The sequence below is a fragment of the Sminthopsis crassicaudata genome, chromosome 3 (assembly GCF_048593235.1).
Source record: "Sminthopsis crassicaudata isolate SCR6 chromosome 3, ASM4859323v1, whole genome shotgun sequence".
Taxonomy (NCBI): Eukaryota; Metazoa; Chordata; class Mammalia; order Dasyuromorphia; family Dasyuridae; genus Sminthopsis; species Sminthopsis crassicaudata.
Window position 1 is genome coordinate 31,101,730 of NC_133619.1, and position 26,019 is coordinate 31,127,748.

General features: G+C 36.7%; 1 protein-coding gene across 9 annotated transcripts in view; it reads left to right on the forward strand.

The window, feature by feature from the left end:
• NLGN1 (neuroligin 1) overlaps positions 1 to 26,019 on the forward strand; it is a 1,061,800-nt gene that overhangs the window by 252,626 nt on the left and 783,155 nt on the right. For 5 of the 9 annotated variants that reach the window (XM_074298209.1, XM_074298208.1, XM_074298212.1 and 2 more), the window contains exons 2-3: positions 2,297 to 3,107; positions 3,617 to 3,676. In XM_074298209.1, the coding sequence (XP_074154310.1) occupies positions 2,615 to 3,107; positions 3,617 to 3,676 (553 nt within the window). In that variant the 5' untranslated portion in view covers positions 2,297 to 2,614. The remainder of the gene's footprint in view (positions 1 to 2,296; positions 3,108 to 3,616; positions 3,677 to 26,019) is intronic. The other 4 variants (XM_074298218.1, XM_074298217.1, XM_074298216.1 and 1 more) reach the window with 1 other exon arrangement.

The following is a 26,019-nucleotide window of genomic DNA, read 5'->3' on the forward strand; positions in this document are numbered from 1 at the left end:
TGGCTTCTGTGTTGCACTCAAACACATGAACTGTGTAAACAGTGTTAGATGTTTGATTAGCATTAATATGAAAGATGGGACGATTAGGTCGGATTTCTACAGAAAGGCCTTACACTTACTGTGTAGCAATCTTTTGTATTAAAGAAAAATAGAACTAGGATGTAGCATTCCAAAAAAATATTCACTTTGACTCAGTATGTTATTTTTAAGCTGCAGATTTACTAGGATCTAAGAAATGCAACTCTTTTGTAGCACATGGAGGCTATTGATGGATATGAATGATGTTTCCTTTTCATTTTTTTCATCTTCATCTCTTTCTTTTTTACAGTCATTTTGACACTTTTCATTCTTGGAAATATAGTTTAAAGTGGGGAATAAGGTCACCAAAGAAAAAAGTTCTATGACCTTGTTAGAGAGATCCTTTTCAGATCTCAATGACCTTTTCTGTAAAATGAAGGGATTTGACTGAGTGAGTTATTCATAAGATTCCTTCTGCCTCTGAATCCTACAATCCTAGTCTATCCCCTGCTTGACAATGTAAATTGGGTAAGGAATAAGCTTCGGTGTGTACATGCAAAGGGGGATTCTCTTAAGCAGCTTTAACAATAAATGTAGTTATTCCTAAATGAGCTTTATATTCACCTAAAACTCAGTGTGGCAAAAGAAATATTGAGAACCTATGCTGTACAAGGAAGAGCTGAGTTTTAGTAGCTCTTATCTGTATACTTCAATTAACATCTCTCTTTTTTTCCTCTCTTTCTCTTTCTCTATATATGTCTCCCTGTCTCTCTTTTGTCTCTGTCTATCTCTTAGCGTGTGTCTCTGTGTCTCTTTCTTTCTCTGAAAACATCTGTCTTTGTGTCTCTATCTGACTCTTTGTCTCTCTTTCTCTTCCCTGTTTCTTTCTCTGTTTCTTTATCTCTGTATCTCTGTGACTCTGTCTGTCTCTCTCTTTCAAGCAATTGTAGTTAATTTACTTGTTTATGGTCACATAGCTAGTAAATGTCAAATGTTTGAGGCTGGATTTCAACTTGGGTCCTCCTGACTTCAAAACCAGGGCGCTATCCACTGCCTGCACTATTCAACTTCCCCTCAATAAATCTTTTTCAAATGGTTTCTATGTTTAGACCACTTTGGTGCTAGGTTATGGTGACAAAAAGACATGGACAAAATACAACATACATTTTTTTCTGGTAGGCTAGGGGTAAGGTAAGTGTGTAGTGATGTTATTATTTATCCACAGATAAGTAATAAAAGTATTTCGGCTACAGTGTTGGACTTGGAATTAGGAAATTTGGGTTTGAATCTTACCACAGACACCCAGTAGCTATATGTCCCTAGCCAAGTCACTTTAGTTCTGTTGCCTTCATCTGCAATAGAGCTGAGGATGATGGAGAGTGTTGGACGTTGGAATCTCACTTGTGGTCCCTTCCAGTTCCCATCTAAGATTCTTATGCAGAATAATTTCCAGTGAGTCATAACTATTTGGGGAATCAGGGAAGAGATATATAGTATATCAGAAGAAAGAAGATAAGGATTCTATGAAGTCAAGATAAAGAGGGACTGCACTCTTCAGAAGTCATTTTTGCCAGGTCAGGCTCTTTGATGTTGCATTACTTTTATGGAGTTCATTTCCATGGGAATGATGATTTCTCAGACCAGGGTGGATCTATTTTTCTGTCATTTGCAAGAGATTGTATACATATTTATAGTCGCTAGTAGTTTTCTTCTCTAATCTTTCTAGCTTATTAGTGGGAGTTGTTTGCTGTTTGTTCCAGAAGAAGATCTGATATCAGGAAGGAGAAGCCATGACATTCAAATGAATAGAATTGAAGTGAGAGAGGGCTGTGCAAATCACCTTCCCCACTGTCTCCTCTAGTGCCATCTTGGTCCAGGGGCAAGATATAAATTAGGATGACTGTACATGGCCCTGGTTTCAGTGGAAGACTTGGGCCTTTTTTAAGTTAAGGTCTTTAGGCAGAGTGAGGAGGCCAAAAACAAAGAAACCCATAACATTTCAATCATTAGCAATAGATATTTTATGGATTGTGAATTGAGAGAATATTTCATATAACCTATTTCTACTTACATTTCTACAAATTTAGCAGGTTTATAAAGAGTATGATCATCAGTATTTCATTTTACATCAACTGGAACCAGAAATGGCCCATTGTAGAAATTTATGTACATGCTCTTTGTTGCCACTGATGTCCGTTTAGTGACCTGCAGAATATCTAGTTACTACTCTGTCCATATTAGCTTCTACATACTAATGATTTATTTTCATTTTCTCTAGGATATCAACCTACTGCTAACTGGATTTGATTGATCAGAGGGGAATCCAAAATAAATGGCTACTCTCCTTGTACTGCTGCTATGGAAAATGGAACACCAGTGGTTGATGGGACATGGTTCGATAAAGAACATCAAGTAAAGATGTCTCAATAAGTGTGAAATCAATGGAAGATCCTTGCTCTTTGAAAAGCTTTTGGAGATTATCCTGACAGGTTCTCCTGGAAAGCTGAGGAAACATTCCTTCTTTATCTGTCTCATTTTTCACAGGGGATTATAAATACTATTGCTTCCTTGTCAACTTCACACCTCATGTGGGACCATGGCCCCGCCAAGATCCATGTGGCTGAACTGTGCATGGAAAGCAGGGATGGCACATCTTGTACTCCGGGGATTGGATGCCACACTGGCCCTCTGCATCTTTGGATGTTTGCTTCAGGCCTCTGCTGTATCCTCACAAAAGTTGGATGATGCTGACCCACTGGTGACGACTAACTTTGGCAAAATAAGAGGGGTTAAAAAAGAACTCAATAATGAAATTCTGGGGCCTGTGATTCAGTTTCTCGGGGTTCCATATGCAGCTCCGCCTACAGGGGAACGCCGTTTTCAACCTCCTGAACCTCCATCCTCTTGGTCAGACACCAGAAATGCCACTCAGTTTGCTCCTGTTTGTCCACAGAACATTATCGATGGCAGGTTGCCAGAAGTCATGCTCCCTGTTTGGTTTACTAATAATTTGGATGTAGTTTCCTCCTACGTACAAGATCAGAGTGAAGACTGCCTCTATTTAAATATCTATGTCCCAACAGAGGATGGTGAGTTAACTGAAGGAAAAAAAAAAAAAGCTACATCTTTAAAAATAAATATATATACATAATATATATTATTCTTATTCTAAATTCTAACAATATTAATTCATGTATACTGGTAGCAAGCATGGCTTTCTGTTGTTGGCACGAAGGCATTTTTCATGTGTGCATGTGGCTTATTTGTGTGTATCCATGTGCGTATGCATATGTTTTATTTTTTCTCCCCTTTCTACTTGTTTTATTTCCCCCATAGCACGTGTGTTTAGGCAGAAATTGGTTCTTAATTCTCATTTCCTACTCAACACCTTCAAGGAAGATGCATCAGCCTTTCTCCATTTTGCATGTGCCGGCACAAGAAATGGGTGACCTTTGGCACTCAAAAAAAAAAAAAAAAAAAAAAAACCCAAAAAACAAAAACGCAGGAGTTTACATTTAAGTGATCTAGCGGTGTTGCATGCTCCGAGAGTCTGTGATGGAGCTCCATGTTATTTTCTAGTCTTCTATTCATTTTTCAGTAAAAAGAATATCCAAGGAATGTACAAGAAAACCCGGCAAGAAAATTTGTAGAAAAGGAGGTATGTATAAAAGTGGAAACCAAAAACGGGGGAAAAAAGGCTTGGAGAGGAAGAACAAGATAACATATCCAAAGGATGATTTGCTGATATGCTGAAGTGAAAGGTTAGGCTATATCTTATATTTAATGAAGCTCAAGAAGGAGTTGAGAGATGGTGGAAGAGGTGCATAGTGGAGTATCTAACTTCTATAAAGCATCATTCTCTCTCTCTTTGGTTCCCTGGTGATGGTGGTAGGGTAACATCCGTATCTTGGCCTTGTGTTTGTTTCAAGGTTGCTGAACATATTTGTGCATTGGCAAAGAAGCAGGAAGGGAGATGACCTAATGACAGAAAATGTGTATTATCTGGATATTTTCTCTACACAAGAGTACTAACCTTCCTGCAGTCTCTTTTTATCCATTTAACAAAAAAATGAGTGAGAATGAATTGTCATTTTTCTGTTTGCTCATAGTTTGCTCTTATGTAAACTCACGTTACAAGGGTAGTGAAATGTTCAAAACATTTTGCCATGGTAATTTGGCCATGGCCTTTGTCAGGTAGTATTTTCCTTCAGACATTATTTAAATCTTGTTGTCAATTCCCAGCAGGAATGGAGATCTTGCAGATTTCGTCCCAAACATTTGCAGATTTTCAAAATTACTCTAACACTTGTATATTTATGTTCAACAACTTAAAACATGGGAAATAACATGATTCAGAAGCTACAATTAAATCAACCTTTAAAGCATCCTCTAGTTATATTGTGCAAGTGGAGACATTCACAGCTGCAGGCTTGCTGAGACTTAATGTGTTTGAATGTGGCTTGTCCAGACAACATTTTTTTAAAGCTTCCTATTCAGTAAATCACTCATAGGAGAGTCTGACCTGCTAGGGTGGGAGATATTTGATGTGATCATGTGATTTTATAAGGGTGTAGAAATTTAAGCCAGCTTTGATATCCAGGCAGTGGTGACTTTGTGTTCTAGTCTTCGCTACTTCAGATCACATTTTATTATGAACAGTTTCAAGGACAGTTCAGAATATTGTACTGTGCTGATTCACAATTGGATATTGGCCATATTTTCTCCAGATTTTCTCATCATAAAATTGGTATTTGAAGCAATGTGGTTCAACATGTCTTTTCCCAATGGTATGTGCTAATTGAGTGGTGGCAGCATGGTACCATTGAAGAAGATAAGTATAGAAGAAACAGGAGCATTTTGAATAACTAACAACAAAGTGCCTTATTTCTTTCAAGTGAAAACAACTGAAATCATTTTCTTGCCTTCTGGTGATGTACAACTCTGATGTAGCTTTTATTGTGTAGTTTATCAAGCATGTATAATTAGCACAGCAACTTTTTCCTCCTATCATTGAAATGTTGATTCTCAGTCAGAAGGAAAGATATTGGTAAAGAATATATAACTACAAAATATATTATGCAAACATATATGTGCAGATAAAATCAAGAAAGAGAACAAGATGGAAGGAGGGGGAGAAGAAGAAGAAAAAGAAGAAAGAAGTAGAAGAAGTAGAAGTTTTAGTAGTAGTAATAGTAGTAGCAGTAGTAGTAATAGTAGAAGTAATAGTAGTAGTGGTAATAAAAGAAGAAGAAGAAGAAGAAGAAGAAGAAGAAGAAGAAGAAGAAGAAGAAGAAGAAGAAGAAGAAGAAGAAGAAGAAGAAGAAGAAGAAGAAGAAGAAGAAGAAGAAGAAGAAGAAGAAGAAGAAGAAGAAGAAGAAGAAGAAGAAGAAGAAGAAGAAAGAAGAAAGAAGAAAGAAGAAAGAAGAAAGAAGAAAGAAGAAAGAAGAAAGAAGAAAGAAGAAAAGGAAAAGGAGATGGAAGACTGAACCCAAAGGAGAGACCATGTTTCTTCATTTTATAAACAAATTTCAAAGATATTTTAGTCTAATTGAAAAATATTTTGTCATTAACTTTTCTCTGAATCATTTCTTCAATTGATAATATGCTAGTGGTATTTGTGTGGGTATCCTTCATTTGCATTGGCAAAGTCACATATTTTTTATCAGAGAGAACAACTTCTTCATGACATTAACTTTAAGACACTGGGTTTGCCCCAGTACTTGTAAAACTCCTTCAAGCTTTCTAGTCTAACCCCATACTTGAGCAGTTCCCTTGTACTAAAAAATCAGCCTTTAATCACCCAGCTTTCATTTTTAAGCCTCTCATTAATGAGAGAGAAACCTGTTAATTCCCAGGGCACTCATTGGATGATTAGTTAGTTCTAATTTTTAGAAAGTGTTTCCTTATATCAAGTCTAATGTGCCTCTTTTGTCCATTGCCCATGGTCCTACCCTCTGGAATTTGGCAGAACAAACCTAAGTAATATCCATGTGTCAGCCTTTCCAAAACCTGAAGAAAATTTCTATTCTCTTCTTCCCCCTGGCCCCCTGAGCCTTTTCTCCTCCAGGCTTTCATTAATGCCAACACAAGATGCAGGTCACTTCTATACACAAAATATACATGTGTAAAACATTATATACTTGTACTAATCCTTGGGTACCAGTGTGAAGGCCACTCCACATTCTGTGGTGCTATGCTGTAACAAAAGAGCTGGGAGGAATGGTATCAGTCTAATTTTCTGCACAAGTGGAGCTTAAGAATGAAATAAACACCACCTATTCCAGACAGAGAATAATAGTGTCTTTTCTTTCAGGCATCAGTAGAATGTCCCCTTATCTTTTTCTAAAGTGACTGTCAAAGCTCCTCTCAGGAAGAGTTGAATGATCATATGCTAATTAGCAAAAAAAGAATATTGGAAACTTTTAAGTTTTTTTTTATTTGTTTGTTTCTGTTTTGTTGGTAAATTTTGACACTATCGTAACTATCCATTAGAATTTTATCTTTTGAAAAAGTTTTGTTGGAATACTCCAATGGATCTGTGTTCATGAGGCGTGTGGAGATTCTCACTAATTAGGTAAATCTAACCCATTGTACCGATCCCGACTAGGCAACCATAGTCCATATCTCTCCAAAAGTTAGTCACAGGCAGTCCTGTCAAAATACTGGTAGTTTTCCTCAAATTCTCTTCACATTGTTAGGGTACCAATGGAGCATTCAAACAGTCCACAGACTATTCCTTTCTATCCCTCCATGAACAACTCATCTTCTTTATGTCTCAGATGAATCTTTGATGAAAACAGACTGTCTTTCAAAATGGACTTTTTCAGGAAACCACAACTTTAATGGGCTAATAAATTCAAGTTTGTTTTAATCTTGTTAGATTGCTTTTGTTATAAAGGACCAAAATGACCAGGTGCAAATTATTTCTGCAAAAGTATGCCTGCTTATGCACACAATGGAAATAGTCTTCTTAAAAGGCCTATTGTAGTATCATATCTATTTAGACATATACATATATATATAGTATATTTAATATATAGTATATTAATGCATGCATGGATATAAATTTTGATCATCTCTATCTTCAAAATTATCAAAATTATTTTCTGCTTATCTGCCAAGGGTCTCCTTTGATAACAAAAGGTTTTCTCTTCTTTTAAAACATTTCCCAATTGAATTTCTTTTCTCATCTATCTTTTTATCTGTCCCATGAGAGTTTTATCCATTTGTTAATTACTTTCTTGGTTTTCAGTGCTCTCTGGCCTAGCTAAATAGAAAGAAGGATTGAGACCAAAAGCGGAGATAATTACAATGGCTTACATAGAGATTGGTGAACAGGAAATCTCTACACCTCACCCCCAATCTTCCTTCCTTCCTTCCTTCCTTCCTTCCTTCCTTCCTTCCTTCCTTCCTTCCTTCCTTCCTTCCTTCCTTCCTTCCTTCCTTCCTTCCTTCCCTCCTTCCTTCCTTCCTTCCTTCCTTCCTTCCTTCCTTCCTTCCTTCCCTCCCTCCCTCCCTCCCTCCCTCCCTTCCTTCCTTCCTTCCTTCCTTCCTTCCTTCCTTCCTTCCTTCCTTCCTTCCTTCCTTCCCTCCCTCCCTCCCTCCCTCCCTCCCTCCCTCCCTTCCTTCCTTCCTTCCTTCCTTCCTTCCTTCCTTCCTTCCTTCCTTCCTTCCTTCCTTCCTTCCTTCCTTCCTTCCTTCCTTCCTTCCTTCCTTCCTTCCTTCCTTCCTTCCTTCCTTCCTTCCTTCCTTCCTTTCTTCCTTCCTTCCTTCCTTCCTTCCTTCCTTCCTTCCTTCCTTCCTTCCTTCCTTCCTTCCTTCCTTTCTTCCTTCCTTCCTTCCTCTTTCTTTCTATTTTTTTTTTTAAATCCTAGAAACATATTTTGATTACTTCTCTGTATTCGATGGTATTTTGGGCATATTTGATGCAAATATGGCCCATGTCTAGTAAAGGCTAATAGAAAGCATGGCTAGTTAAAAGTCAGAGATAATGGAAAACAAGCACCATTGTGCACTGGATTATATTCTGGAATTGGAGTCAGGAAGAACTTGATTTGGATTCTGCCTTTGCCACTTTGATACTTACTACTTGTGTGACCTCAGGGAAATCAATTCCCCTTTCTTCACCTCAACTTCTTCACTCCCCAAATGAGGGATTTAGATAGAACAATAATTGGGATTTCCTTAAATTATAAATCTATGATCCAGTGACACATTTTAATCAGCAGCTTCAAAATCCACTCAGCACAGTAGGGTAGAACTAACTGGCACTTTTTTCCATACCAAAATTTAGAAAACAGTGATATTACTCACACATTTCAGCTGCATAGAAACAGCTGAGGTTGGTGACCCAGTTGAACATGGCACACTAAGTCAGCCCCTTCTTAGCAATCATACCCAACTCCTTCTAGCATCCTCGTTTGAAAAGTCATGTTGTTTGGCTATCCCAAGAGGCCTGGTATTCCATAATCCCTTCTTCCATCAGGCTTTGCATCTTTATTTCTCTCCTTCCATATTTAGCCAATTGAATCTCTCTTAGAAGTTGTTTTAAGGGTGACTTTCCTGCTGCTTCTCCACAGGAGTGTTTTGGGAAGCTTGTCCTAAGCCCTTTCCTATGATAGAATGGTTAAAATCCCAGAGTGGTTTGATGCCGTGAACTAGATTGGGCCATCTGTACACAGATTAATCAATCCACAAATATTTATGCAGTTTTCTTCATTTCTTTAAACATTTGTAGCTACTTTCTCATCAGTGCTTCCAAAATGAGTACAGTATGTGTTATCCTTTATTTTGCTATTTGGGAAATGATTAGTTGTTCTCATCACCATGTCTTCATTATTTCATAAGAGTTTAGATTTACATGAACAGCCTTGGAATAATTTCTTATACTTTCTTCCATTTTTGTTCCTAGTTTATTTGTAAGGATTTCATTTGTTCTTGCTCATTTAATACTTTCTTATACAATGCAAGATGGGTTTATTTCAAGAGCTTTTCCATAAAATAAAGCATTTTAGAAGATTTTTTAAGATAAGGAAAACAAGCTTTTCCTGAGTGTGGTTATAACTCTGATTGTGCTCAGTCTGTGTACCAGCAAAGAAAAGTAAAGGGTAAATCAGAGTGATTGGAGGAACAATAGTTTGTAAATCTCTGATTTCTCAGATTCTCTGGGTACAACAAGCATGCATCACAGATATCAGCTGAGAATCTTTGAGCAGAACAGGCAAGAACTGTGTTTATATAGAGGCTGGCAGATGGCATGGAGAAATTAAAACTGATCTGGAAGTTGCATTTTCAAAGGCCCACCTAACAGGAAACTCATTCCTGATACTTTCTACTCTTCTCTAGGGTATAACTGGAATGCTATGGGGAACCCTCTTATAGGTAGGTGATAGAGATAACACTAGAATTGGGGTGTCTAGTTTCATCCAAGAGCCATATGTGAACAGAGTAAACTAGAGACTCATCTACCAGAATAGCTAAGAAATAAAACCACAGATCTCTAAAATGAATGAGTTCAGAAGGCTTAGAAGAAACAGCATCAATCGTCCCATTGTTTCCTGACAGATGCCGAGAGTGTCCTGAAGCAGATAATTAAAAGATCATTTGAGTTGTCCAATTCAATTTATTTTTTCACAGACTTTCTTTTGATATGGTAAAATTTGGGGTGACATTAAAAAAAACAACATAAAACTAAAATAACTTCATGGTAGAAATTGCACTCCTTCTGCTTTGCCTTTTTTATTCCCATTCACTTTCACATCTTGTTTATCTGATTCTGGGTATGATAATTGATAAATAATTAATTATGTTGTAATCTTATGTTGTGTCTTACCATAGAATATTTTGGTAGCATTATGTTCCAGTTTTTTTTTTCATGTCTACCTCATTAATAATAGAAGCTCTTTTAAAAAGTAGCTTTGTGACTATCAAATTTTCTTGTTCCTTACAGTTTAATTTTTGCCCTCAGATCATAGTAAAGTGGGGATTTCTTATTGATGGTCACCTACTTCTTTCTGGGTTCATTTCTACGCCAGTTATGTCTGACTACACAGGAGAGTAGAAACATGCTTCACTGTGGTCAACTTTATTCTTCTTCAGACTGTGTACAAGCTTGTTTCTTTAGAGTTTTTAAAGAAATTGAAAAACTATTTTTCTTAGAAATCACATTTATAGCTCATAAAATATATGAATTTCAGTCTTTGGTCAATGCCATTATACAATAATAGTTTATTCCATATTAAGTACAAGCTGTCAGATAGAAAATTATGATTATAGTTGTATTCAAAATAAGGAACACCATCAATCTAGCCAATTCTTCGAGTTTCAATCATAAAATCATTAATTTGGAGCAAAACAAGACCTTAGTAGCCATTCCCTCCAACCCTCTTAATTTACAGATGAGGAAACTGAGGCTGAAAAAGCTAAAAAGTCTTGTTCAGTTCACAAGGTAGCAACTGTCAGATATTATTTGAACCAGATCCTCTAGCTCCTAATTCTATATCTACATCTAATACACAACATGTGTGTGTGTATTCATGTGTATGTAAGTAATCCTTGTACTATATAGCTTTTTCTCTCCCAGAGATAATATATAGATTAGGGATTCTTAACCCTAAGGTCTGTGAACTAGCTTGGCTTTTAAATACATTGATAATGATTTCCATCTAATTGGTTTCCTTTTAATTCTGCATATTTTAAGCATTTACTACATTATGATGAGAAAGGGAACCTTGGGTTTTCCAGCGTGCCAGAAGGGTCTAGGACCTTCAAAAGGTTAAGAACACCTGATCTAGAAGTTGTTTTAGCCATTCCAAATTCATTAACATCAGCTGATAATAATGTCATTGGAATTGATCAACTTCGTCTAAGGCTGAATCGTCTTGCTTTGTATTACAGGTAGTGGCTGAACACAGATATTAGGGGGAAGGGTGTGATTTTAATTCCCCTCCCCTCATCCGTTTTTCAGGAGGGATTGGGAAATTTCTTCCAATCTTCTGCCTTCTCCTTCTTTCTTTTTTTCTTTCTCCTTCTCTAGAAGACTAAAGTAGGTAGGGTTTGGTGGTGGGGAAGGAATCTCTGTTCTTTTTTTTTTCCCTATGTGACACTCTGACCAGATGTGATTTCTGTACTTAGAGCCTCAAAGGATCCTTTGAAATTTTGATTCTTCTTTATCACTCTGAAATTTTGTTCTAAATTACACTCATTTTTCATCCCAATGTGCTTTTATCACTAACATACATCAATCACAGATTCTTCAAGTGCTCTTTATCAAACTCCCCTTGCCCTTCCTGAAAGTCTGCACCTTTTCCAAACCTCTTTAACTCATTAAGAACACTTGGTTGCAAGCTTGTATACAGAAAAAAGGCTTGACTCAATCTATGCCTGCTGGTAGCTTTTTAAAAACAGCTCTCCTGGGAAGTTGTGTTTGGCTACCTTCTCTCATTCCCCCAAGGTCTTTCTGAACATTAAAACAAGAGTGATTTTTTGAAAATAAAATGCATATATGCACATATAAAGAATAGACAGAAGGCCAAGAGCATGTGAGTAAAATCTTATCATATACAAGACAAAGTCATTTTACTTTTGCCACAAGTTTCTATCAAATGATCCTTAGAAAAATAAAAAAAAAAAAAGACAGGGACTCTGTCTTTCCATCTATTTATCTATGTATCATCAGATTTGATTGCATATATAGGACTTTTCTATTTGACCCGTTACATGGATTTCATTAGGTTAAATGTGATGTCTTCTAGGCTTATATATTGTGGGATACTATATATTGCAGTGCTAAGTTTGCCAGAAATTTCATAATTCACTCCCATAATCATTGAGAGGTCATTGTGCAATGGGTAAAGAACCCAGGTTCTAAACTCACTTTAGCTTTTGAATCTTTGATTTCTAAGGGTTCTCCAAGACTGTCCTCCAGTTCTTTTTTCATTTTATGAGTGGGATAATGAGACTCAGAAATAGAACTGGAATTAGAGCATAGCTTTTCTATCCTCTGGCTCATTCAAAGCCCCTTACGAGTCTATGGTAAGAGTTCTTAATCTGGAATTCTTTGAACATATACACACAGAAAGAGGTATCTTAATACATACACGCACACACATATACACATATACAAACATACATACACACACATATACATATACATTCTTGTCAATGCAATCCTAGCAATGGAATTGTTGGGCCAGAAAGTATGAATTGCTGCATAACAATATGTTTTGCTACATTTCACTTCAAAATATTTGTATATATTCAGGTCTATCAATAATGTATCAGAGTATCTGGTGCCCTACACTAGTCATTTTTATTTGTTGATAAAATTTGCAAAAAGAAACCAGGAACTTAAGGGTTTTTAATGTTTTGACTTTTATATCATGGCTTACAATGTACTGGAGTATAATTTATTGTTTAATTTGTAAATCAGCGTACAAATATTAAGTGCTTACTTTGTTCAAGACTTTGTGTTAAGTGCTGGGGATACTGTACAAATTCAGATTAATTCAATTAATTATTTACCTTTTATTCTAAAGAAGGAAATAACATTTAAGAGAGAATCAAATGTGGAACAAGAAAGAGGTATTTTCAAAGTATAATGGCAAAGTCTGGCAATCAGAAACAGTCTAGAGAAGAAAAATGGATGGATAGCCAAGTTGTTTCCCTCCAAATGGAGATCTTTGGAGAAATTCACTAATGGAAGGCTTTGGACTCCAGAAGTTCTAGGGTGGGACACACAGTGATGAACTCCATAGACTCAGGAGCACAATTAGAAGAGTAAGAAAGTAATGGGTATTGAAGATACATTCATAATTAATTAATGACAAAATTGAAGCACTGGGTATAATAACAACTATAACAGCAGCAATCAGAACAAGAGTTGGTAGGCTGGGATTCAGTGTGCAATTATGGAAAAAGAAATAGACTTGAGTTAGATGACCTAGGCCTTAATGTCTGTGCTGGTCTAATTTTGGTCAAGGAGCCAAACTCCACTGGTCTCAAGCATTTTCTTCCTCTATTCAAAGAGGACAGTGTAAATCAAAGGAAGCACTTTGTAGATTCTTCCATTAATTTACAATATTATTGAATATCAATCAAAAAATGTATAAAGAGCGTAGTGGGAGCTAGGATCATGTACCAGACATTAGAGACAAAAACAGAAGTATAATCATGTCTGTTCTCAAAGAACTTATGTTCTAATGGGGAGACAACATGGATATGTAGTTATATTTGAAACACAAGAGACAATTAAAGTCTCCTTTTGGAGGAAGACACCAGAAGCAGGGAGGAGTGAGGCTGGCCTCCTACTAAAGATGGAGTCGTGAAGGACACTAGGGATTCCAAGTGACTGGGGTAAGGAGGGATTCCATGAAAACTAAAATTAGAAGGGAAGGCTCCATGCTATGACAGGGCTTTTCATCTTTGTTTACAGATGAGGGAACTGAGTGAGGTAAAGACGGGACAAATGGGTTGTCCTAGATCACAAAATACTTATTAAGGGTGAAGGAAAGGAATGGGATTTGGACTGAAGTCTCCCCCACCTTAAGTGTAGCATTGTAGTATTGTCTTGTTGAGTGAGAAACAAAGAATTAATGTGTGTGGTGCTTTGGGAAATTAAATCATTATAGTTCATTCCTCCTATTTTCCCCTTTCCCCTGTCATCTTCCTTCTCTATTCCTCCTCCTCTCTCTCCTCTTTTTCCTCATCTTCTTCCTTTTCCTCCTCTTCTTCCTTTTCCTCCTCCATTATTTTTCCTCCTACTCTCCTACTTCTTTTCCTTTTTCTCTTTTTCCACTTCTTCATCCTCCTCCTCTTCCTCTGTACCTTTTCCCTCTTATTGCTCTTCTCCGTTTTTTCTTCTTCTCCATCTCTCTTCTTCCTTCTCCTCCTCCTCCTTCCTCATCCCTTATCTCAGTGAATAGAACATATGGAATCAGGAAGACCTGAGTTCCAATCTATTCCAAGAGTACTTACTATAACTGTATGACTTTGGGCAGGTCACCTCTGTTTGAGTCAATTTCCCCATTGGTAAAATGGAGCTAATAGCCCATACCTTACAGAGATGTTATATGGATTAAATGAGAGAATAATTGTATTAGTGAAATGGTTGGCACATAGATAGTATGAGGGAACAAAAGCAGTCTTATAATTCATCTCATTCTGTGATGAAAAATATTTAAATTTAAAATTTTTAGCAGTTCACATTATGCATTTTGTCTTAGAAAATGGTAATTCAAGGAAATTCAAAGAAGGAAGCTTTTTTTGGCACCCTACAGTTATGGCATGAAGAAAATATTCAGCAACTTAATTTTGAACTCTTCAAGTGAGGTCCAGAAAGATTTTCTTATTTCATCTCAAGGAGAATGTCTCTTATTTCAAAGTATCATATACATGATGCCAGAATGATTGAAAACTAACAATTCTGTTTAAAAAAACAACAGAATAAGTTATGGCTCTTTCATTTAATCAGTATAGGTAGCTCTTTCTGTGGAACCCTCCCCCACTCCATCCTCAACTCAAATTAAGATCGGGAACTCATCTGTGATTTAGAAAACTATTTGAGACCCATAGAAGTACTCTGGGTCATAATTAAAAGTTTCTTCTAACTTCAAGGCTATCCATCTCTCTACTAAATAATTGAATATTAGACATTGTGTAGATCAATTAATTATCCAGATTTCTTTTATTTTTTTCCCTTTCTTTCCTTCTTTCTTTGTTTCCTTGCTTCCTTCCTATCTTTCTCAGATTTGAACTTTCTGTACAGATGTCATCTATTATTCATTAGTCTTCCAGCTCATTGAGAGCAAGGCCTTTTTCCAGTCTTCTGATTTTTTTTTGGATCCCCATCATTTAGCACAATGCTTGGTACATCGTAGGGAATAAATAAATGATAATTGACTAATTAATTGACTTGGAGTCAGGATTAATCAAAACTTTAGCCTCTTGAAAATACTCAGCTATATCTCCTCAGTTTAGGTTCATTTTTGTCAGATTAGGTATTTCCACAAAGGCCTTCTAAAAAGAAATTTCAATTTAAGAACTATTTATGTATTTACTCTAATTCTCTTCATCTGGTATGTATGTAATTATAGCATTAGAGCATTTAATTACAGCCAGTGTTGGTGAAGCATGGTAAGTAAGTTAAGTAAGTATTGTAAAAGTCTGCTGCTAAAAATGGCAGACAATGAGAAGAGGGTCATCCTCTTGTAGGGTATTATTTTCAAAACTAGAAAATGCATTTAATCGACATCAGCCTTAAAAGGATCTCCTTTGTTCTGAAGGGAGGGAATCTTTGGCTGGGTAAAACTTGATATAGAGGAAGGAAGAGACCCTTTCTGTTCTCATTCAGGCCCTTCTTGGGCAATGAGTGATTATAGTGGCCAGTCTCTGGAGCAAATCCCCTCTCCCTTTTTTTCCTCAGGCTACAATCTATCAATCAGTTAACTAACACCTATTCCTAGGATTGGGACTTCAAAGACTAAAGGAAAGAAGCCTCTGTCCCCAAGGAACTTTCATTCTAACAAAGAAGATGCTGCCTATGTGTGTGTGTGTGTATATATATATATATATATATATATATATATATATATATATATATATATATATATATATATATATATATATATATGAATGACCTGGAGAAGGAAGCAAATGGCAAACCATTCCACTGTCTTTGCCAGAAAACCTCAAATCGGATCATGAAGAGATGGACAGGGTTGAAAAAAGTAAACAACAGCAATAATAATATTAGTCATTTTTCCATGGAGTTCATATAGAAGTGGTTTATTGACAAATCACCATCTTACCATTATTCTCCTATGTTTAATATTCAACAGGTTTTTTCAGGAGAAAAATAGTTAAATGAAAGTCTTGGGATGAAAACTTCTTGGTGGGATCACTGAGAGCATCTTTAGGAAAAAATGCTATAACAGACCAGAAAGAAGGCATGGGCTGAATCCTGTTCTTACTCTTCCAGAAACTCATTCTGCCTCTGAGCTCCATGTCTTTTCATCAGCTGTCACCAGTGCTTGGAATTCTGTTCCCTGTGTCACCTTTGTCTCCTGGCTTTCACTTAGAATCTTGATTTCTGCAAGAAGCTTTCGCTATCCTTTCCTCATCTCCTTTTCTCCATCCCTTCCAAAGCTCCTGATATTGCCATCCCTCTGAAATTACCTTCTATCTCCTTTGTATAAATTTCACGTGTGCATAATTTTTTTGCATGTTGTTTCTTCCAATTAGAATATGAGCTTATTGAGGAGAGGGATTATTCTTCCCTTGCTTTGTATTCCCAGTGCTTAGCTCAGTACCTAGCACATGAGGGGTTATTAATGAATGCTTGTTGACAATGGTGATGAGCTTGTTCTCCTATTGATTTAGTAGACTTTTTTCTCCACCAGTTCTTTTTATTTTTGAGAATTTTCCATTCCATATATATTGCAGCTTATGAGATTTCAAGATAGTGATATCTATTAAAATGTTAATTATATGAAGATAGAGCTTTCCCAAGAGAGGAGAGTTGGGAAACAGTGGTAGAGTTGCCAGACATGCATATTCCCTTTGGAGTGTTGTCCATATCTGAGCCCCACAGTGGAACCACTGGAACCCGAGAAAGGTGATGAGAATGGCATAAGGATGGAGTGATGTAGGCAACACCTAATACCTCATGTTCTTATAAACCTCTACATTTTATAATTTTTTTACATACCTTCTTCCATTTGATCCTCTTAGGGACCTTGTGACGTGCTCATTTTTAGGGGGAGGAAACTGAGAGTTAGAGACTCTATGCCCAGAGCCACACACTTAGTAAGCTTCTGGCCAGGATTTTGAATTTAGGACTTTCTTCAATCTCATCAGGAAGAAGCTTTAGCCTCTATAGTGAATTCTGCTTTTCTCTTTCTTGATTCCAAGTCTCATTGTCTGTGCCAGCTATCCCAACCACTAGTGTCAATAGTGACTGGAACAACTGGCATATATATGTATATATTATAATATACGTTTGTATACATGCATGTATTCAATAATTGGAACAATTGATATATTGTAAACATTTGTTTACATGCATTTATTCAATAATGACTTGAACAAAAGACATATATGTGTGTTATAATACAAATTTGTATATATGCATATATTCAATAGTGATGAACAATTGGCTTGTGTGTACATGTATTATAATGAACATTTGTATATATATATAGTATAAATATGTATACACTTATGCATTCACACACATATGAGATACACACAAATATAAGTATATAAAGAAAAAGATATATGTGCATAAAAAGAGATATGCATACAAACATATGTATATTTAATGATAAATATATATACATATACACACATATATGCATATATACATATGCATATATATACATATGCATATATATATATATATATATATATATATATATATATATATATACACACACATATAGGGGGAGAGAGATACCAAGAGAAACATAGAGGGATGAGATTTGTCACCTTTTACTCAGAAGAAAGCTCACTGAGAACATTGGCTGTCCCTCTTTGTGTTTTCATCCCTATGGTTTAGTACAATGCTACCTGACTCATTGGAAGCACTTACTAAAGCTATTCATTCATTCCCTCGGGCAGGCTACATGACGCTATTTGTCCCATGTCTTTTAGTGAGACCTTGCCTTCTCATCTTGTCCTCATAGAGTCATGAAAAGTCCTCCTCTTTATCCTGGCAAATCTACAAAAGCTCAAGGCCATAAACATGCATCTTTGCTAATAAGGGAAGACACATTAGACAAAATACACAAAAGAATATCTGGGAGTGGATGGAGATATGAATCAGGATTTGAGTCTTTGGCTTAGAATCCAGTGTATGGTGTAACGTCAAACATTACTGAACACACGTTTCTGTTTTTTACCCTGATGATGAACAAAGCTAGTCCAACTCCTAGCCCTAGGTAGTTCTGGGCTACTGCCAATTCAGGTCTACTGGAACACTAATTGCTTCCAAAACTTGTTTATTATTGTTAGTTCCAAGCGTGGGTTCCCAACTGGCCCCCCTAGCTCCGGCCTGTGTTGTATTTGTGATCTACAGCCATGCCACCCTTGGGCATCCTTCACTTGTCATAAGATCCTTACTGTGGAGCAGGAAATGACTAACTTTCTGACCATCTCATTCAATCCCCTTATTTTCTAATTAAGGAGAATGAAGCAAGTTGGTTAAATGACTTGCCCAGGATTATAGTGATGGTATCAGGGATGGGATCTGAACCAAGGATATTTGGCTCCAAGGCCAGGCTTCCCTTCACAGTAGCACACTCTCTCAGACTGACACTTTTCTATTTATGCCCCAAAGTTTTTTCATCTAGTTTTTATGCCATCCTATCGAAGTCTTGTTCTTATCTCTTTTACTCTCCTCTAAAGATTTCTGTGGCTCAAGGTCCCCGATTCTGTCCTATCCATCATCCTGACCTACTTCTCTGTGTTTTATTTGCCCAAGTCAGATGCTTTAGCCAGTTAGTCAACAAGCACATATTAAGCGCTTACTATATGACAGATATTATGTTAAGTGCAGTGGATGTTTAAAAAGGCAAAAAAAAATGGTCCCTTGTAATGTTCTGATTGTCTCTCACTTGTAATCCTTCTCTGGGAGGAGGTTTCTTTTCTGTATAATCTTTTCCTCTTTGAGCAGGTTTCTTGGGAGGCTTCTGGAGCCTCCAGCCAGCCTCTTCTTCTTCCTGAGTCCTGGCTCTGAATCTCCTCCAGCTCTTGTCCTTCCCCAGTCCAGACTGCTCTCCAAGCTCAATGTTGCCTCTTTTTATCCTCCCAGAGAATGGGCGTGGGATCGTACAAGGGCTTCTGGGAAGAAGTACTTCAACCAATGAGCTTGCTCCTCCTAGAATTCCTAAGGTGTAAACTCCCTTTAAAGGCCCAAACCAAAGGTCTGAGCCAGAGAACTGTCAATCAACCTGAGTTCTCACCTTGTTTGTCCAGAGAATCTGAATTCTCACCTTGTCACTGTCCAGACAACCTGAGTTCTCACCTAGTAATCCTAACAGTCCCTGATTTCAAAGCACCTATATTTTCAAAGAGAAGACAATAAACAAATAATTGTATCTGTTTCAGATATATGCAGTGCAAATAGAAGTTATTCAGAAGGTAAATAAACAAGTAATGGTAGGGACTAGGGAAAAAAAGGCTAGGAAAAGCCTTTTATACATGAGATCTGCATTTTAAACAAACTCAGGGAAGCTAATAAGAAGGGAGAGTCTGACAGTCATGGGGGACAGATGGTGACAAGGCAAAGAATTTAGGAGATGAAGTTGGTTTGCATTGGAGGAATTGCAAGATGGCCATGATTGCTAGATTGTAGAAGTGTGAAAAGTAGAAGAGGCCTCATTGTGAAGGCTTTAAAACCTAGCAGTTGATTTATATTTGATCCTTTGAGGAACTACTGGAATTATTGACTCAGGGGTGTCATGGTTAAAACTATTCTTTAGGAAAACCACATCAGCAGCTGAGAGTTGAGAGGATTGGGTTGGACAAGGGAGACACTTGATTGGGGAGACTAACCAACAGACTAATTAAATAATCAAGGGCTGAGATAATGAAGGCCTGCAACAGGATGATGGGTTTGTGAACATAAAAGGGTGAAATATGTCAGAAGTATTGTGAATATAAAAATTATGAGATGGAGACAGATTAGTTGTGTGAAGGGATTGTAGATTTGAAGAAGGATCCAGTGGTTATGACTGGTCCTACCAATGAGAATATCTATCCATATCCTTAACCCTGGTCTCTTTTGCTTGTAATATTTGGGTACCATTTTCATTTTCCCACTGTTTTCTGTATTAAATCCATATTTATAGAAGAATATTTAAGCTATTCCTTCCTTTTCAGCAGCTCATATTTTTCATTTGTTGTTATAATTTCTCATCTTGGATGTCTTCTTAGTTGTTCTATGATCTTATTCATATTGTTGTTCACTCTAGGGCTTCAGCAGGTGTCTCCTCATTTTAAAACTTATGCTCTCTTTTGGGTTACCTGTTAGTTATATATTTGTTTTCTGTTTGAAGAAGCTCAACTCTTAGGTAACTGTCCTCCCTAGCATTTCTTGAAAGAGAAAGGAACTGAGATAGCCAGTTCCATCTACATCCTCAGATGCCCTTTTCCAAGCTTTCCTCACTGTGGAGCTTTTTCTATGATCTTTTAATTTGGGCCCTATAGTGTTTGAACTAATTCACACAATTAATTGACCTCACCCTTGGTTCTCAGCAAGAGTCGTAAGAGGGACATTTTCTTTGAGAACCTGTTATCTTCAAGGACACAAATAGAACTCATTCTCTACTACCTTCTGGGTACATACTTCCATCCTGGTGTCTCAATTCTAGCCTGCTGCTCTTTGAGTGGAGAGTAAGAGGTTGTCCGTGAATAACCTGAAATTAGACTGCCTAAAGCAAGGTATAAAGCATTAAAATTCTCTGCAATGATAATTGTTACTGCATTTTATTTTTATGTCTCTTTCTTTCCAAAAAACCATGAACTGGTCATTGTAGAAGAGAGAAGGTCCTTATGTGCCCATAGGTTGCATTATCAGAATTCTCTTAATGGTACTTTAAGCTCTTAACTCTTAAGCTTTAATAATTTAGTTAGGATAGAAAAAACTTTTAAATGGCATATAAAGGTAATACATTTATCTCTTACCTTCTCGAAGCTGATATTTTCTAGCCACACGGCTCAATTTTGTCTTGTAGTCCAAAGATGCCATTTTGGGGGATTTGAAATTTGAGTTAAAGATATATGGTAGCCCTGATTCAGTTTTGTCATCTCTGACTAGTGAATTTGTTTTAAAATGCTTTATCCCTTTTTTCTACCATACCTGCCGTTTATTTTATTATAGCTTTAAAATGAATCATATTTTATTGATGTGTTTCATTTTGATACTTACCACCTTCATTTCTGAATACTTTCCCACTCTATTTTCTATCAAATGGCCTATCCCTTATAATAAATAATTTCTTCAAAAAGACAGAAAAAAAAGATTTCAAAAACTAGCTAATACACCAAGATAATTTGACAGTATATGCAACATTGCACAACCATATTTCCCCACCTCCATGAAGAGTAGAGAGGTACATTTTTTAAATTCTTCTTTAGGATCAAGCTTAGTCATCCTAACAGCCTTCAATTCCTTCTGCTCTTGTTGTTGTTGCTGATGCTGGTACCTTTATTTATATTGCTCTAGTTTGTGTATATTGTTTTCTTGGTTCTGTTCATTTGTCTCTTTGTTAGTTCATATAAATCTACCAATCATCTAAATTCTTTCTATGTATCATTTTTAATTGTGCAGTCATGATCTCTTACATTCATGTGCCACTCTGTATTTAACCATTTTTCCATTTAATTGATATTTACCCAAATTATATGTTTCAAAGTTTAAAAGAACTCAATAATAATTTTCTATAGAAATGCAAATATTCATTCTTGTACTCTACTTCAAAATGAATTGCTTCATTCTTCATAGGTATACCATAATACTTGGAGCAAAGTAGATGTTTAATAAAAGTTTGTTGGTTATTTGGTTAATCTGAGACTCTGTGTGTGTGTGTGTGTCCCTCTTCTCTCTCCTCTCTTTCCCTACCTCTGAATTAGTACAAATAGAAATTTCTGTTGTCTTTGTAAATAGTTGTTGTCTTAAATGACTGTTCCCCTCAAAAAAATTACCATTCTATGGCCAAACTTCCAGTGATGGACAACTCTTAAGGATTAGTAAAATCAGTACCTCTTCTGCCATTGATAGATGATTTCTTGTGGAACTAGCACAGATAAATAATTTCTCCAGGATTATATAACCAGTATGTGCCAAAGAACATCTTCAAACCCCAAATTTAGTGACTTCAAGATAGTCCTCCCCTAAGCACTATACCACCCGACTCCTGATTCCTGTTAATACTAACATTCTATTATTTTGCATATGCAAGAATATGGAGAATTCAGTGTTTTTAAAAACATAAATGTTTGATAGAAGTTTTACATCAAAATGAATTTTCAGAAAAGAGTAAAATGTATGACAACTGTGCTTAAGGATATGTATAATTTGGGTACCTTTAGAATGAGTTCCTGTGCTTCTATTATTTAGTAGGAGAACATCAGTGCTGGAAGACTCCTTCGAGAGCATCTATTTTAATATTCTTTTGATTTTTTTTCTTGTATCTGAGGAAACTGAGGTTTAGAACTATGAAATAAAAAAGTCAAATGTCAATCTTAACTAGGATTCCAGTCGAAATCTTCATCTCTCTTTTATCAGTGATTAGCATTGGACTAGAAAAAGAAGCCAAAGGCACTGACTATCTAGAGATGTAGTTGTACATCCAAATCTACACTCAAATTGCTGTAAGGCTTAGGGCAAGTCATTCAAATTGCTTTCCCATCATGTTATTAATCTTGAAAGTAGTGACCTTCCGGCCAGCCAATCAATAAATAAGGACAATGTGTCAGGCACAGTGCTAAGCCTTGGGGATACAAACGGAGACAAAATATAGTCCTAGCTTTTAAAAATCTTAGAATGTAATGGGGGAGAGAACTGCACACATATGTTCAAAGCAAGCTATATATAGAACAAATAAGGAATAATTAAGAGAAGGAAAACAATAAAAGGGATTGTGAAAAGTTTCCAGTGGAAGATGATATTTTAGTTGGGACTTAAAGGGAAACAAGAAAAATAGTAAGTAGGGATGAAGATGGAGAGCATTCCAGGCCTGGAGGATAATCACAGAAAATGCCTACGGTTGAGCGATAAAATATCTTATTTGGACAGTGAGGAGGAGGCAGAGTGAATAGAGTGTGGGACCTAGAGTCAGGAGGGCTTATTTCCCTGAGTTCAAAGCTGTCCTTAGTCACTTAGTAGCTGTGCGGCTCTGAGCAAGTCCTTCACCCTGTTTGCCTCAGTTTCCTCATCTGTAAAATAGCTGGAGAAAGAAATGGCAAAACACTCCAAGAAAATCCTAAATATGGTTATGAAGAATTGAACTGGATTGAAATGACTGAGCAGCAATGAAAAGGGCAGTTTCACCAGATTGAGATGATGTGCTATGGAGTAAGATGTGAGAAGCCTGGTAAAGGAGGAGGGGGTAAGTTATGAAGGGCTCTGTGTGCCATACAAAGGATTTTGTATGTGACTCTGAAGATGATAGGGAGGCACTGGAAATTATAAAGGGAGAATGACATGGGTAGACCTGTGCTTTAGGAAGAGCACTTGAGTGACTGAAGGAAAGACGATTTGGAATGAGGAGAGATTTGAGCTAGGCTGAATTGCCAGCAGGCTACTGAGATGACCAAATATACCTATCAACTTTCAAATTCATAGAGGATTATATTGACATGAAAAGTTCTAGTGTCTGGTGTATCATCATAGGGCTTGTTCCAGTGAAGGTGTAGTGAGTAACATGCTGGTCTCCTAACCTCAGGTCCTGTTGATGATAAAATCTGACTCTGTGATCCTGGGCAGGTCACTTAAATTTTTCATTTTTTAAACAGATCTCTGAGACTCTTACATTATAGAATCTAGACAATGAGCATTTATAAAGCCCTTGCTGTATTTCAGGCACTGTGCTAAATGTCACTGCCCTTAAGGAGCCCCTGGTCTATTGGGAAGGCATCAGACAATCACTGTGGATTGCAGCTCAGTGGGAGCTGACAGAGCAATATGGGAAGACAGAAGTCCAGGGTTTGAGTTAGTTTTGTTTCTTATTAGCTCAAAAACTTATTTTCCCATCTCTAAAATGGGATAAATTATGGTTATGCTACCTTCCTTATAGATCATTGTGAGGCTCATTGTGAGAAAATGTATACAAATGTACTTTGTGGCTCTAATACTCTGTGTAAAAAGTGGGCATCCCTATGCTATGTTTGTAAAGGCCTTTTAACTTGACAGAGGATATTCTTAGCGAGAAGCTCAAGTGTGTGGTTATTGGGATCATTGATTTAGTTTTGGAAGGAACCTCAGAGATCATGTAGTCCAAACCCCTAATTTTGAGAGAATAGTAGACCGAGGCTCATGATTATGAATTGCCAAAAGTCACACAGGTAATATAGAGCAGAGGTGAAATTTGAACCCATATTCTCTTACTCTATATACATTTTCTTTCTTCTTTACTTTGAGGGTTGGCTATTTTTAACTTGCACACACACACACACACACACACACACACACACACACACACACATATATATATATATATATATATATATATATATATATTCTAGGACCTTGATATTATTGATTGTTTTTTTTAACATATATGTCTTCAGTCAAATGGATCCATTCACATTGGGTAATTCATATCTATATCTTTCCATGAATTCACCAAAGGATCCATCCTATATTCTAGGGACTTTCCTCTTTTAATATTTAATCGACATGAGTTTTGTTTACATAATATCAAAAAGATATGGTCACTGAATTGACTTTAAAAATGATTGGCCGAAAAAATTGCCTAGAGTTTTTGGCTCTCAATAGAAGCAATCTTGGCTATGAGCTTGAGTTGTAGCTACAATCCATTCAGAAAGGCAGCTTAGAATAGGTCCTTGGAAAGGAAATTGGAGTATCGTGGGTTTAAAATCCATCTTCCATGTGTGGTCCTAAGGAGGTGACTGAACCTCAGTTTCCCATGTGTAAAATGGCCTGCACCTATATATGTAAACATGCATGTGCACATGTGTGTAAGTGTTCTTGTGTGTATTTACATATCTTGAATACCATATAGATCGCAGTTTATTTCAGATATTTCATGATGCATCCGGTGTGCAGAGCACTCAGCTAAACACTTTAAAGTTAAAAAAAAATGTACAAAGACATAGACTCTGCCCTCAGAGAGCTCACACTGTCATATTCTGCCTGAATTAAAATATTCATCCTAAATTATAAAAAGTAATCTTTCTGTCAGGGACCATGTAGATGTTTGAAGGTGACTGTCAAATCAATTTATATGAAAAACACAAACTGAATTAATGAGAGACTGTTTTGGGGAAAATGCAAATGAAGATGATATTTGGTACTGTTTTTCACTTAACAAAGTATTATAATAACTCTTGAAATGCTCATGGAATATATCGTGTTCATATTGGAGTAAAGCATGACATAAGTACTGTATAAGCACTGTTTCTAGTGTTTCCTGCCATCTATTGCCAACCCCCCCAGTTTTACTTTTTACTTTGGGAATAATAATCAAATTCAGTGTTTTCTTTTCATGGAAGACATGAGTCACTATATAGCCTCATTGCTTGTTTAATTTCTTGGGATGGAATAGCCTTCCCTGATTCCAATTCCTCCATATTCTTATTTTCTTTTTCTTGAAGATAGGACTATTTTGTTTTCTGTAGTTGCATTCCCAGTATTTAGTGGCCTAGTTTGGGTATATCCCAAATTGCTCTCCAGAATGGTTGGATCATTTCACAACTCCACCAGCAATATATTAGTATCCCAGTTTTCCCACATCCCCTCCAACATTTGTCATCATCTTTTCCTGTCATCTTAGCCAATCTGAGAGGTTTGAAGTGGTACTTCAAAGTTTTAATTTGCATTTCTCTAGTCAATTAACATACTTTTAAAAGAGATATGATACAAACTCTAGTTAAATTATGGACAGGCACATTAAAATAAGTGTTCAGTATCCCCTGGATCTAAGCATAATATTTTGGGACTCAAATGTTCAAAATAGTCCAATGAGTCTGGGATCACTTTGATATGAGTACCTCTTCCACTGATGGGACTTTTGCTCCATCCATGGCAGCAGTTTCTGTAGCACTCCTCTGCATGTGTATCCATTGATTTTTCCCCCAATGGTCAGGGAGTCTTCTTTTCTTGATATCATAAAGCTGCCAATGGAACCCTCAGTGTTATCACTTGATTCTGTTACATCACCAGTCCCTTGTCACTTTTTACATATGTTCTTCATAGATAGCATCTTCTACATTGCTTCTCTTTTCCATGTGTGTGTGTGTGTGTGTGTGTGTGTGTGTGGT